The following is a 13736-nucleotide window of genomic DNA, read 5'->3' as shown; positions in this document are numbered from 1 at the left end:
AGGCTTTATATTCCAAAAGGTTACCATTGTCATCTATAATATCATTCACAAAAACAATTCCCTTTTCATACCAAACCTACCTGAACAGTGATTTCCTATTGATTATAATGACCATATTTTTCCATAAGGTGGATCCATGAGGATATTGTATCTAATTTGCAGGCATCAGGTAGCCGCTATCAATATGCAGGAGACTCCCGGAACTTCCGGGAGACTTGGGATGTCTGAGATTATTCAATTATGCAGAAATTCAATTACAAAAACACAAATATCATATAAATACAATATAAACAAAACAAATATAAACAGCAAGGCATATTATACATTTTTTAAAATTAACATACGATAAAAAAAAAAATCCAAAACCTTTTCATGCATAATGTCATTAAATGTGTCCTTAAGTGAAGTAACTAAAAGAGCATTCTGCTTGTGTCCAGGACAATCTAATAAAATATGTTTGACAGATGAGGGAATCTTTCAAAACATGCATAAAGTTGGGTCTTCACCTTTAGGCAAAAAAAAAAAGCATCGGTCAATTTTTAATGTCCTTATTAAGAGCTTCGGAATCTACAAACATTGTCGGTTTTCCTAACTGTCAAAAACTAATGAGTAACTAGCATGGATTAGCTGCGGTCGTTAACCAAGGACTGAAACAAACCAACGTAACCAGAAATATAATTTCCTAACATTCAATATCATAAAACACATTCTCACTTGTGAAATGTAATCCCTTGCTGTCTGTTTTTTTTTAGATTTCGTTCATTTGAACATCCAAACGCAGCACAGAAGTCCGGCATCGTCCATGCATTCGAAGTACAAGACCCCTGTTCCAAGATGGCGGCGGTTTTGACGCATTTTTAGAACCCTAAGGCGACATCTAGGTGTAGATATCTATGATTATTATCCTTTCATACTTCTAAGCCATTTTACTTCCCAAAAGCCTCACATGAATGTTCTGTCTTCTGAAAATATACACTGATATAAATGAGTTCAAAGAAAACATCTACGCTTGATTAGTGCGGCTTTTTATTCATGAATAATTTTAATATTTTCTTTCTTTCACTCCTGCAGAAATTTATCGTATACACGAGATTAAAGGCACTAGGTGGCGCTAGTGCAAAGAAAGCGTATTCATTCATTTGTATTGTTCAATAATAGTTAAAAGAGCGCATTTTGTCAGCGCCTGTGCTGTCTCCAAGATGATTTTTTTCTGACCGCGATAAATACTAGTGATTTCTTGCATATCTGTGTTTTTTTACAGCGGAAACAGCAGGAGAGAGGTGTTTTGGACAGTGTATGGGAGCTGAATACACACACACACACACACACACACACACACACGCACGCACGCACGCGCGCGCGCACGCAAAGAGGAAAATGGTAAGAGATCTTATATTTACTAAAGCGTTTTGAAGTTACATGTCTATATGAATTATTTATCTAACTTAGTCGTAGTGCTACTTTTTTCATTGTAATATCCGACTGATTTTCTTTTCTTTTCTTGTGTATTGATGTGGACGTTTAGTTTTGATTAACTGCAGACCTTAGAAGATTAAACTAACAATCACACAGAATAAAATGTAAATTTTATTATAGATAAATTATGGCTTGTAGTGTAGCTGTACTTAAACATTTAATAGCACTACAAATTGTTCAATGTGTTGCTTAATATAAATGACAAATAATCAATATTTCGTTGTACACATGAGACTGACACCCAAAGGGTTGCAATTAGAACATCATAAGAAAAAAAAACGTGGTTAATTATATAATATATGAATATTAAGTATTCACTTAAATATTAAAAATAAAACTATTTTCTGATATGGGATGTCAGTATTGTCAGTCATCAGCAATGTCAGCAATTTTTATTATCATTTATATCCTTGTGAACACAGAAGTGACAGCACAAACATTACAGAAAGAGAAAAAAAGATATTGAGAGAGAGGGAGAGAGACAGAGCTCTCAAGAGCTACACTCACTAAGGAGAGCTCAGCTGAGTGATTGACAGGTTAATTCATATCACAGTCTCTCATCAACATGCTTGGTCCTCACCATCAATTTCAATCTCTGAATCAAACTTGTACCCGCTGCACAGCAAGAAATTGCTCTTCGCAGAACAGTTGCTAGCTTAATGAATGCATTTAACATCTGGGATATAATAACAAATGCTAGTGTATAGATCTTAAAATAATCTGAAGTGTTAATGAGAGCTTGAATATAAAATGTGTTTTTTTCCATTTGACATATCCCTCTCATTAAAAGTGTATCATTAATTAGGTAAATATTAATTAGTTTACTGAAATATGTCAAGAATATTTCTGCCCATGGTCTCACCTGTTTTGTAACCCAACACATTGCTGGGTAATCTACACACATCCACAGGGGTTTTGGTTGAACGGCTTTTTATTATCTAATATTTTTTATACAAGGGACAATATAAGTCAGAGGCAGCTGAAAGGAGCAACAGATGACAATCTGCCAGTGCACATAAACAATTCCAAATTAGGTTTGTTTTCTTTCTTTTTTAAATATAAGCTCAGAGTAAATTTCCTTAATCTATTTTTCAGCCTTTATTCTTCCTAGGGCTTTATAAGAACATCCTGTCTTCTGAAATGTACACTGCTGTAAAAGGGTACAAATGGTTTGAAACAGCTGTGCTTGGTTTCTGAAGCTACATTGTAGTGGTGACTTTATGATTTTGACATTTTTTGCTCTGCGCACCTAGACTGTGTTTTTTTTACCGAAACATACTGTGTATGTACATTATTGACTAAAGTAGTTATTGAGGGATGGGAAGGAGAGAGGGACACAGAGAGTGTGTTGCTTCTTTTTACTCTTTTAATCAGCACTGTTTCAGAATGCTGCAAGCTAGAACAGTTATATGCACAGGATTTATCTACTAGTGGACAAGCACAGTTATTGAGCAATTAACACAGGGCTGTGAAATCCTCTTAACAGTATTGGAGATTGGCATTTTGCCCAGTGACTATTGAAATCTCTATTTTCAGGGGGATTGATCGGATGGACGATTGCATTAACCAGCAAAAAGGCATACTAGACATTAAAAGTGATGCCACTAATGGAATTATCACTATTTAACCAAGACTATTGGAAGAATGCTTAACATACTAATCATAAACAAATGAACAAACTTATGCTTTAAGTCTCTTAGGCACTATTCACACCTTTTTTTGCACTATTTGCTATATTTTATTTCACATTCAGATTTGCTTTTTGAAATCCATACAAATTCCTACATTGCCCAATACACACTCACTAAATCATACAGGCTCACGCAAGCCCCAAGAAAACATGGCAGAAAACATGAGCTCCAAGATGGAGAGTAGCTCCGTGTCCAACATCTCCCTGCTGGGCCAGGGAGACTCTGTGTCCAAATCAGTGGAGTATAAGACCATATCAGTATTTTTGGTGGTTCTGGTATGCGGTGTTGGAATTGTTGGCAACATCATGGTGGTCCTGGTGGTCCTTACTACACGACACATGCGGACACCTACCAACTGCTACTTGGTGAGCCTTGCTGTGGCTGACCTGACGGTGCTGGTGGCGGCTGGGCTGCCCAACATCTCTGAAAGCCTTATGGCCACATGGGTATATGGTCAAGCCGGCTGTCTGGGCATTACCTACCTCCAATACCTTGGCATCAACGTGTCTTCCTGCTCCATCACAGCATTCACAGTAGAGAGGTAGGAGCGTGAAAAGCCTAAGTGACCATTAATATTTCATGCTTACACTAGATGAAAATAAAACACGTATGCCATGAGAGGAGCTCTTTTATCCTTGCAAATGTCAAAGTTATTCAGATCTGCTGGGGTATTTATTCAGTTTGGACAGGTCTTGAGTTATTAGTTATTCAGTATAAGGTCAGACCTGAACAGATAATGAGATTTGATACTTTCTCTTTATTAAGTTTAACATAGTGAATTTATCCAGGCAAACAAACATGATATAATAAGTCAGTTGTAATTGAATTATTATTCTCATCTTGTTCTCTCTTCTTTTCTCAGATACATAGCCATCTGTCACCCAATGAGGGCTCATATGGTGTGTACAGTCTCTAGGGCCAAGCGCATCATTGCAGGGGTGTGGGCCTTCACCTGCATCTACTGTATGCTTTGGCTCTTTCTGGTGGACATCCAAGTGAACAGCGATGGACGTGTCCAGTGTGGGTATCGCGTCTCCCGAGACCTCTATCTGCCCATCTACCTCATTGATTTCACCATTTTTTATGTCATTCCACTGCTGCTAGCTATCATCCTGTATGGCCTCATTGCACGAATCCTCTACTTGAACCCGTTGTCCCACCCACCGGATTCAGGCACCATCGCAGCCCCCACGCTCAGAAGAAGCTGCAAAGAGCCTGTGGACGCAAGCAAAGGAGGTCGTCAAGGACGACCAAAAAGTGCACCCTCATCTCGGAAACAGGTGTGTGTATGTTTGATATCTATACTCAGACTAATGCACAAGGTACAAGGTGTTGTACTGAAACATGTCATAAGTAATACATAATCACCTATTCACAGCTAATTGAGCTGATCAGAAATCAAGATTATTTTAATTCTATAATGTTTTCTCATAAATAAATGTAAAAGGTAAAAAAAGACAATTCTCACTTCAAAATTTGCTATATTTATTTACATATTTTAGAATTAAAAGTTTTAGTTTTATATTAGAATTCCTAACATTTATATACTTATAGAAAAAAGGGGGGGTCTTTGGTTTGTCTTCTCCCTGATCCCTTAAAGTTTGCTTTCTATGTGAAAAGCCTACATAAGTGCTTTCAGGCAGGAAGAAGTTTCATTATTTTTCAGAAATTTATTTTACATACTTTATTAAATTACTGTTATACTTTTATACGTATTTCGTGTATATCTTTCATAACGTAGTATAAAAAGTAATGAACAACAACACCAACAGCAGAAGAGACCATTTATACAAGAATCACAATTATGTTTATGACAATTATCAGCCAAAATTTCATATTGTGATGAAAACTAAACTATACTAAATTCATTAAGAGAGCTCATTGTCTTGTACTTGCTTCTACCCTGTGGGGCTCTGAAAGGGCAACACAAGACAAAACTTGTCACTACCTATGACAGAACATGGGGTTAGTTTAAATATCACCATGTGCAGGGGGTGAAAGGGAATAAAACCTTGATTACAAATATCTTTAAAATGCTTTAGAAAATTTAAATGTGTCACATTTCAGTACTTGAAATGACTCTACACATGTACATTCCTTCAGAAAATGTTTTTAAAAGCAAATACTATGGTTGGACACAGATTTTTGGGCATACTTTCAGTTAGGAAATGAATTATTTAATAGCCATATGAATACAACACATATGAGTGCAGTGCTCACTGTAGGTGAAGGATACAGAGGATACAGAGTTCCAGACCTTATTAGTTTCAGAAGCATTTTTTGTACCTCCTACATTTGTCTACAACAGTTTTAAATTCACTGTGAAAACAGCAACATCCTGATGATGTAATGACAGAATGTAGCCTGCTAAGACAACTGTCCTCAGAGAAGGACTTTAAATTTGCCCATAGAATTAATCTCCTGTTAAGTTTAGAGTAGAAGCATGGCCAAAATGGAGGATGATTACAAGTGCAAAAAGCGAAAAGCGAAAAAGAGAGAGATTGTTAAACTGTGTACCAAAATATTTAACTAAATAAAATATAGTCTAAGTTGGAGTAGTATGGAATGAAGAACATGGACCTGCAAAGTGGATCTTGCAAATTATTTAAATTTTGGTTTCAGCTTTGTTGATCACTCTGGGTTCCAGTTTTACTGTATTAAATACATCTCAAAAAAGCAGCGTCCTCCCTTAGTTCCACTTGAACATGAAAAATATAAATTCAAATATCAGATAAACCTTTTATAATTGCAACTAATGTTTAACCACAAAGAGAAACATACAAGAAGTGTTTGTTTCAATGAAAAGTGAATGTTTGCATATGTTTGTGCACATTTTTATTTTACACCCAGCTTTGACCATGCATATGCAAAGGAACTAACGCTGAAGTACAAAGCCATAAGTGTAACGTCTTCCCTCAGGACTGATTTATGTAATGGCTTATTACGGAGTGTTAATAAATGCAAGATGATGTATGTATGTCACTTGGCTGTTGATATAATCATCAGCTGGGACCTGCTGGAGAAGGACATGAGACATACAAGCTACCGTGTGCATGGCCAATCATTTGTACCATATGATATTTGGCTACAGGCACATTTCAGAGGGGCGTTAGGGATATAACGGGTATTTCCCAACTGCCACTGAGTAGGATTGTGACCACACTGTGTTTGATTGCCATAATTTTTCTTGGCTTGACATATATTCATTTCCCCTATACACCAATGCACAACAGGACTTCTGTTCAATGTGAGATCAATGCGAGGTTCTTCAGAATTGGCTGCTGGTCACTATGTCATTACTTTGTTTTATTGTCTTGAAATATTGTAGCATATCCATTCACAGCATGTTTGAGGTTACTGAGAAACAGAATGGAATACTCTCTTGAAAAAGGAAGTCAGAGGACGGGTGTTGAACTCTGCTATACATGACTGTACATCTCAAGTTAAAAACATTAGCTATTAGAATTGAACAGGAAATTGCTTAAGAGGAGACGCACATGATTTTTTTTTTTTTGCTTTATTTTTTATTTTTTTTTTAGTTCAGTCCAGTGTTCTGCTAAAGGCAAAACGGCAAAACGACAATTTATAAATACCCCTGGCATATCAATTTGTAGAACAGCTTAAATGAGATATGTGAATCACTTAAACTTTTACTGATTACTCCTACACCTGCCATTAGACAAGTATAATTGAGTTCCAGGTAAAAAAAAAGAAACATTTTCTGTTCTTTTTTTAGGTCCACAATAGCAGGTAGCAATTATTGTCCATAGTAATTGCACACATGATACCGTTTCAGTAAATAGAGATTGTTTAATTTACCATTCTGACTATTGCCATGTTAACAACAGAACCAAAGATGATATATGCTGCATTTATTTATTTGTTTGTCTGTTTGTTTGTTTGTTTTTTGCACAGATTATTGGCTTTGCTTTTTTCTCAAGCAAAACATCTCACACACTCACAAAGACTGAACAGACGTATTGGTTTTATATTTTGTAATCAAGCCTAGAAACAATCATAATGATTAACCTAGTAATTAAAGGAAATATTTTGGTCTTTTTAGTTTTAAATCCAAATAAAAAAGTTTAAAAAATGTGATTTTTTTTGTAAAAAGCATTTTTTTGTGTCTGTTGTGATTATGATAGTTTTCAGTATTATATCATTATTAGAACATTTTGTTCTTTCTGGTTCTCACAAACGGTTAAAACCCTGTTTCTCACACACACACACACACACACACACACACACACACACACACACACACACACACACACACACACACACACACACACACACACACACACACACACACACACACACACACACACACACACACACACACACACACACAGGTCCCATTCGATTTATTGCCTCTTCACGACCAGAGGTGAATTTCAGACCAGCTGTCAGTCTGTTGCTAAAATGAAGACTTACTATAACATCCACTGATCTTGTGTGGGTGAGTGAGCCCATATGACAGTTTTTGCTTGCTTGTGTGCACACTCACTTGCTGGTGTGTGTCATAGATCATAGATTAAAGAGGGCTCGACTTCAGAAGAAGATTTGCATATTATTATTTGTGGTGCTCAGTGAAGTACGCTTAATACTCCTGATGATTCTGCTCACACAGATCAGGAATAAGTTCTTTCCCCCCACCTCATTTCTTTGTTCTACCCACTTTTCCTGCACACACCCAGCCACATTCATTGCACAATTATCTCAACAATTATCTCCCAAAGTTCAGTAAGCTTCAGTATGTTCACAGAACTCCAATGGATGGGCATAATCACCAGATATGAGAGAAGTTATCCGTGCTGTGAATCAGATAATACTATTGTTAAGGTAGCAGTTCCTCTTTATTTAGCTTAATTGTAAGCAGCAGGCTGCGTTGTTTGTGTCATGTTAAGACCTTGATTCTGGCTGATGAAGAATCACAGTAACCAGAGGTATTTGTAAATGTCACTGCTAGTCACACTCATTATCTAGCACTGTGATAATTAATGGAGCTCCTCCCAGTCTCATGCAGCTTCAATTAAAATGTGCTGAGAATTTGTCACGACTATCGAAGGTCTCACTCACCAGTTGTCAATCTGTCTGTGGTGTAGGATGACAAATAGCAATTAGCCTCGCAAGATCCATTTTATTCGCATGTCAGAGATTTGTATTGTTGGTTTGACATTTTCTGTTCTCCAGGGTATTTTTTTTTTACTTAATTTAATGCAGTGACACCTAACAAAAAGGAGCCCAACGATCTGCCAGCAATAAGCAATTCAGCTGAAAGTGTGTGTTATTCAGAAAAACAAAGGAAATAAGAGGGCAGGAGAAGACTTCTTTCACAGAAAATGGTAAACTAAAAAGAGTGAAGAGTGATGCATGCTGGTGATTCTTTTACAGCCCTCTCCCTGAGGTTATACAATGCCTGTCTACTCCCTGTCTCCATGGCCACAAAGCCATAGGCTGTATGTCTGTGCTACTGTTTCACTCGCTCTCTCACTTGGTCGCTCACTCACTTGCTCGCTCTCTCACTCACTCACTCACTCACTCACTCACTCACTCACTCACTCACTCACTCACTCACACTCACTCACTCACTCCCCCACTTGTTCTCATTCGATCTCTCGCTCACTCGTTTACTGAATCACTCAGTCAGTCACTTACTAACTCACTTGCCCACTTGCTCCCATTCTCTCCCCTCACTCCTTCACTCCTTTACTTCTTTCTCCCCATCCATAAACTCTTTCTCCTTGTAATGTGAAAAACACTTGCAAAATGCAAAAAGATTTGAAAGTGTTTGCAAAAAAATGTCCATACAATATGCAAAAAACAATGGCAAAAAAAATGTCCATACAATATCAACAAATTGACCCCCAGTATGGTAATTAGTTTTACAGGGTTACATAACACCATTAAAAGCTCTTTAATATCTGCACATAACAACTGTCATGTGTCACACTTTTGGTATCAAGTATTGGGTATTGTTGTTGACATTGTTGCATCATAATGTTGTTATGGGTACTGTACCTAAGGATCTGAGAGTGCTGTTCAGACAACAGTGCAATGCTTTTTACTGTTACAACTTTCACTATAGAACATTATCATGCAGCAGGGTTTCAAGTTAATGTTACTACCACATGCTAAGTTCAGTAGACATTCTCTAGAGCATCATTTGAAACACTTATCTTGATTCATTTATTTCCAAATTGACGTGGAATTTAAAGTAATGGGCCAAACTCACACTTTAATAGGAACACCTGAGGCTTTCTGAGAAGCTCTTAACCTGTATCCGCATGATATATTGCATTGCGATGCTGCCACATAATTGATTGATTGGATAATTATGCGATTGAGCAGGTGTACAGCTGTTCCTATTAAAGTGACTTTACCATATTATACTCTGATATATTCATAGTTATATGGATGCTATCACTATGTTAAATGGTATCAAATATGTATTTATACAAAAGCAGTAAGATACAGTAAGCTGGTTGATTGAGTAATTTACAGCTGAGCTGTAAATCTGAATGCGCTCTAGCATTTCTGTCATCTAGCATTGCTGTCAGTAAACGTAGCACTGTGTGAGCTGTGTTATTATCTGCCATTCTTTGCACTCTTTATTAGCTGAATGAGCTTTGTATCTGCTCCCAGCTACAGCTACTGAAAGGTATACTGCCCATTTTCTGTCTGGTGGATTGCACAGAGAGTGGTCATTGTGTTCTTAAAGTAGATCTAAAAGCATATGTAAACAAACGGACACTATAAAAAAGCTGAGCGACGTCGCTGTGCTCAGTGGTCCGGACACACTTAGCAAAAAGTACAGCATCAATCCCTGGGAGTTGCTCAGAACAAAAAACAGAATCAATTTCAAGCAATAAGAAACTGGTGGCTAATGCAGGAAGGAGAAATAAATGTGTATTATCCCCCTTGGCAACCAACATTTCAAAGTTTGTGCTTAGAAATTTAAATTAGTAAACATTCATTCATTCATTCATTTTCTACCGCTTATCCGAACTACCTCGGGTCACAGGGAGCCTGTGCCTATCTCAGGCATCATCGGGCATCAAGGCAGGAGACACCCTGGACGGAGTGCCAACCCATCGCAAGGCGATTAGTTAACAATACATCTTTAAAATAACCACTTTGAAACTACACCAAGGTCCTCATAATGGGTATAATGCCAAAAAGAAGGGCATTTTGCACCTATTCTTTGTATTCTCACCCTGAGTGGTGCAGTTATGCCACGATAAAGCACTTCTAAATGTGGACTTTGATCAAATGAACAGATTATGGTGAATAACTTTAAGCTATATATAGATTAAAAGCTTTATAACTAAAAGTTATAATACAAACCACCCTTGCCACTTTTTGGGGGGCAGTCATGGCCTAATGGTTAGAGAGTCTGATTCGTAACCCAAAGGTTGTTGGTTCGAGTCTCGGGCCGGCCACGACTGAGGTGCCCTTGAGCAATGCACCAAACCCCCCAACTGCTCCCCGGGTGCCGCAGCATAAATGGCTGCCCACTGCTCCGGGTGTGTGTTCACGGTGTGTGTGTGCGCACTTTGGATGGGTTAAATGCAGAGAACAAATTCTGAGTGTGGGTCACCGTACTTAGCCGTATGTCATGTCACTGCACAATATTTTCCTGGTCACATAGTCTCAGTCTCAGAATCATCATTAACATACCCAAACTGTGTCATCTCAACTCTCTTTAGGTCACCAAGATGCTTGCTGTGGTGGTGGTCCTTTTTGCCCTGCTGTGGATGCCATACAGAACGTTGGTGTTAATCAACTCTTTTGTCAGCACCCCATACCTGGACGCCTGGTTCTTGCTTTTCTGTAGGACATGCATCTACGCCAACAGTGCTATCAATCCCGTAGTTTACAACCTGATGTCTCAAAAGTTCCGCTCTGCATTCCGTGGCCTGTACCGGTGCCAGCAATTAGTCAGTCACCAGCGAAGCCTGTCTTCAGTCCAGACCAGTTACACTGTAGCTAGAGATCCTCGAAGCACTCACTTCAGCAATGGTACCAAGGAAACTGTCGAGAGAATCAGCTGCACCAAAGCTAACCAACAACCAAGCATGGAATGCCCCCTGAGTCAAAAGAAAGAATCTACAGAGAATACTGGTATTGACAACATGGACAAGCTGCAAGAAAAGACAGATGAAAGTGACACAGTCAAGGATCAAGGCGATATTCCAAAGTTTGTCATAAAAAACGAAAGAGAAGCAATTAAAAAAGAAGATAATGGTCCTGGCTTGGCGAACAAGAGTGATAGCCAATGTTCTGATATTAGAAATGATATGGAAAACTGTAATAATGTTAACAATGACACGACTCCAGACATTACCCATTCTAACTCAGTGAAGGCTGTGGCAGCCTCTGATGAGATGAAGCCTGCACTTGAGCAAAATGCTACTGAATTGCTGCACAGCATATTGTAACAAAGCCCCTAATGTTTCATTATTAAAGATCTTCAAGGGAAATCATACAGGGGTGGGAATTTTATAGATTATTGCCCTGGTTTGATGCTTGTGGTTAAAAAAAAATTGAAGATTAATGTAAATTTCAAACAGGATGCAAAAGAGCTGCATGACTTTGCACTTGCTGATATGTTGGATGGGGGACTCGCCAGCAACACCTTTCCCCTCTCTACAATGGCTTAAGAAGATTTTTATGTGTTCTTTTCATCCATATTATATTAAAACAACTTGATCTTTCTGGAAGGAGAAAAAGAAAGTAATGAATCCAACCAAGTGAGTCCAAAACCTACTTCTGTGAGATCAGAGCTACAAGGCGCTTTTATCTGATAACATGGTCCAGAGCATCAGGTCAGCACAAACATACATCCATGTTATCCGTTCAGCCAACCGGAGGCATTTAGAGGCTGGCTCTGGGCCAGAGATAGAGCAGAGAGCATGGCCAGGGAAGCTGACTTGTAATGCATGAACATTTGTTCAAAATAAAAGCCTGTGCTTTAAGAACACGTTGATGGTTTACAACTGTTTCATCTGCCATCCTACTCAGAGGCATGATTAAGTCCACTAGGTAGCTTTTGTGGAGTGGATGCAGACAAGAAAAGGGAAGAATCAGACATCAATTTTCAGACTCATCTACTTATTCATTTATGTACAGTATATCAAGTAAATGGGACATTTTAGGACAAATGCTAGTTTCCACTAAAGCAAATGAAGAGGTATATCCTTTGTGTGTTTGTTATACTGATGTGTGCTGCTACTGAAAAGATTTGAAAGCACTTCTTCATGTAACCAGTGCCAAAATATTTATTTAAATGTTTCAAATTTATGTGAGAAGCAGCTATAAATATGATTTTTTTAGACATAAATGATAATTTAATGACACTGTAATGACTTAAACACCATCATGCATAAATTGTTTTTTTTAGTTGTTCTTTTACAGTCTGTTCCATTTTGTAATTGCTTTATTGTGACGCCTGTAGTTTATGCCTCTCTTGTGTTGTTTCTTTAAAAGGAGAGATTAAGAAAAAGATCTTGCAATTGTTTGTCACTAGTTTTGTGGTTTATTAAACTAATTTTAGCTGTGCCACACTTAGAGTTCTGCCTGGAAGTCGGAATTTTCATTTATCTCATAGGGCATCTTGTTAGATGAGCCACCACCATTCTGCTCGTTGCCGCTTTAGTGCTTGAGCTATTATTTCTGTACTGTCACATTTCATTTGATAAGCAGTGAATGAAGCCAGTACCAGTGTAAAGAGGCTCATTTCAGAGTGCTAAAGTGGAAAGTGTGTTATGCTGATGTCTTTGCCACGCAATGCTGTTTTTCTGATTTTAATTGCTTTGGTGACAGAGATGAAAAAAACAAACAAATAAGTTTTCTTTGTAGGCTGGAAAAAAATGCATGGCTTTGCTAAGGATTCTTTTAGCAGAATTTAATTTGTTGGCATCACAGAAAACCCAGGAGCAAAGATATAACAGCTTTGGTGTGCTGCTTGTAATACTCTCTTTTTAATCCACTTGATAGTTGTTCAATTCTTAATGTTAGACTCCTGAAAACAGTCCTTGATGTATGTATGAGTTCTGTGAGCAGTTCAGCCTGCCTTTATTTTTACATGCAGAAATTACAGTATCATCATCATCATCATCATCATCATCATCATCCTCATCATCGTCATTATTATTATTATTATTATTATTATTATTATTATTATTATTATTATTGTGTTTACACCTGCTTCCTTTTTGCTGTCTTTTGCTGTATGAAGAATAAAGCTGAATAGATGCATACATGCAAAATATGAGCTTAACGAGTTCATATATTTTTATTTGCAACAGTCAATGTAAAATACAGAGATGTGAAATAATCTGCATTTAAAAGAAATCAATTGATTTCTTGTTTTGAGGGTGTACTGGAGTATGTTGAGTAAGTTTTTTACAGGTGTTTTTTTTTTCTGGATGAATATGTTCTTCAAAAACAAGACTCAAGCTAACAAAATTCTGAAAAATATTCAGTAGTGCGTATAATTACAGTGTGTTTTTACACTGAAATTACGCTATTAAAATTCACTGACTGCTTTAAGTCAACAATTCTGGT

General features: G+C 37.6%; 1 protein-coding gene across 1 annotated transcript; it reads left to right on the top strand.

Moving 5' to 3' along the window:
- The first annotated feature begins 1143 nt into the window (after positions 1 to 1143).
- On the top strand, positions 1144 to 12927 carry trhr2 (thyrotropin releasing hormone receptor 2). The gene is made up of 4 exons (XM_027161395.2): positions 1144 to 1380; positions 3013 to 3708; positions 4030 to 4447; positions 10877 to 12927. Exons 2-4 carry the CDS (start codon positions 3317 to 3319, stop codon positions 11606 to 11608), a joined length of 1542 nt encoding a protein of 513 aa, XP_027017196.2. The 5' UTR covers positions 1144 to 1380; positions 3013 to 3316; the 3' UTR covers positions 11609 to 12927.
- The last annotated feature ends 809 nt before the right edge of the window (positions 12928 to 13736 follow it).

Source organism: Tachysurus fulvidraco, chromosome 13, assembly GCF_022655615.1.
Source record: "Tachysurus fulvidraco isolate hzauxx_2018 chromosome 13, HZAU_PFXX_2.0, whole genome shotgun sequence".
NCBI lineage: Eukaryota > Metazoa > Chordata > Actinopteri > Siluriformes > Bagridae > Tachysurus > Tachysurus fulvidraco.
Note: the sequence above shows the minus strand (reverse complement) of the source record. Positions and strands in the feature narration are given on the sequence as shown.

What these genes read in the sequence shown, in the direction of transcription:
- trhr2 (XM_027161395.2), top strand. Translation starts at nt 3,317, where the DNA reads ATGGCAGAAAACATGAGCTCCAAGATGGAGAGTAGCTCCGTGTCCAAC. An exon ending in ACAGCATTCACAGTAGAGAG is followed by an intron (nt 3,709 to 4,029) that starts GTAGGAGCGTGA and finishes TTCTTTTCTCAG; the next exon opens with ATACATAGCCATCTGTCACC. An exon ending in CACCCTCATCTCGGAAACAG is followed by an intron (nt 4,448 to 10,876) that starts GTGTGTGTATGT and finishes AACTCTCTTTAG; the next exon opens with GTCACCAAGATGCTTGCTGT.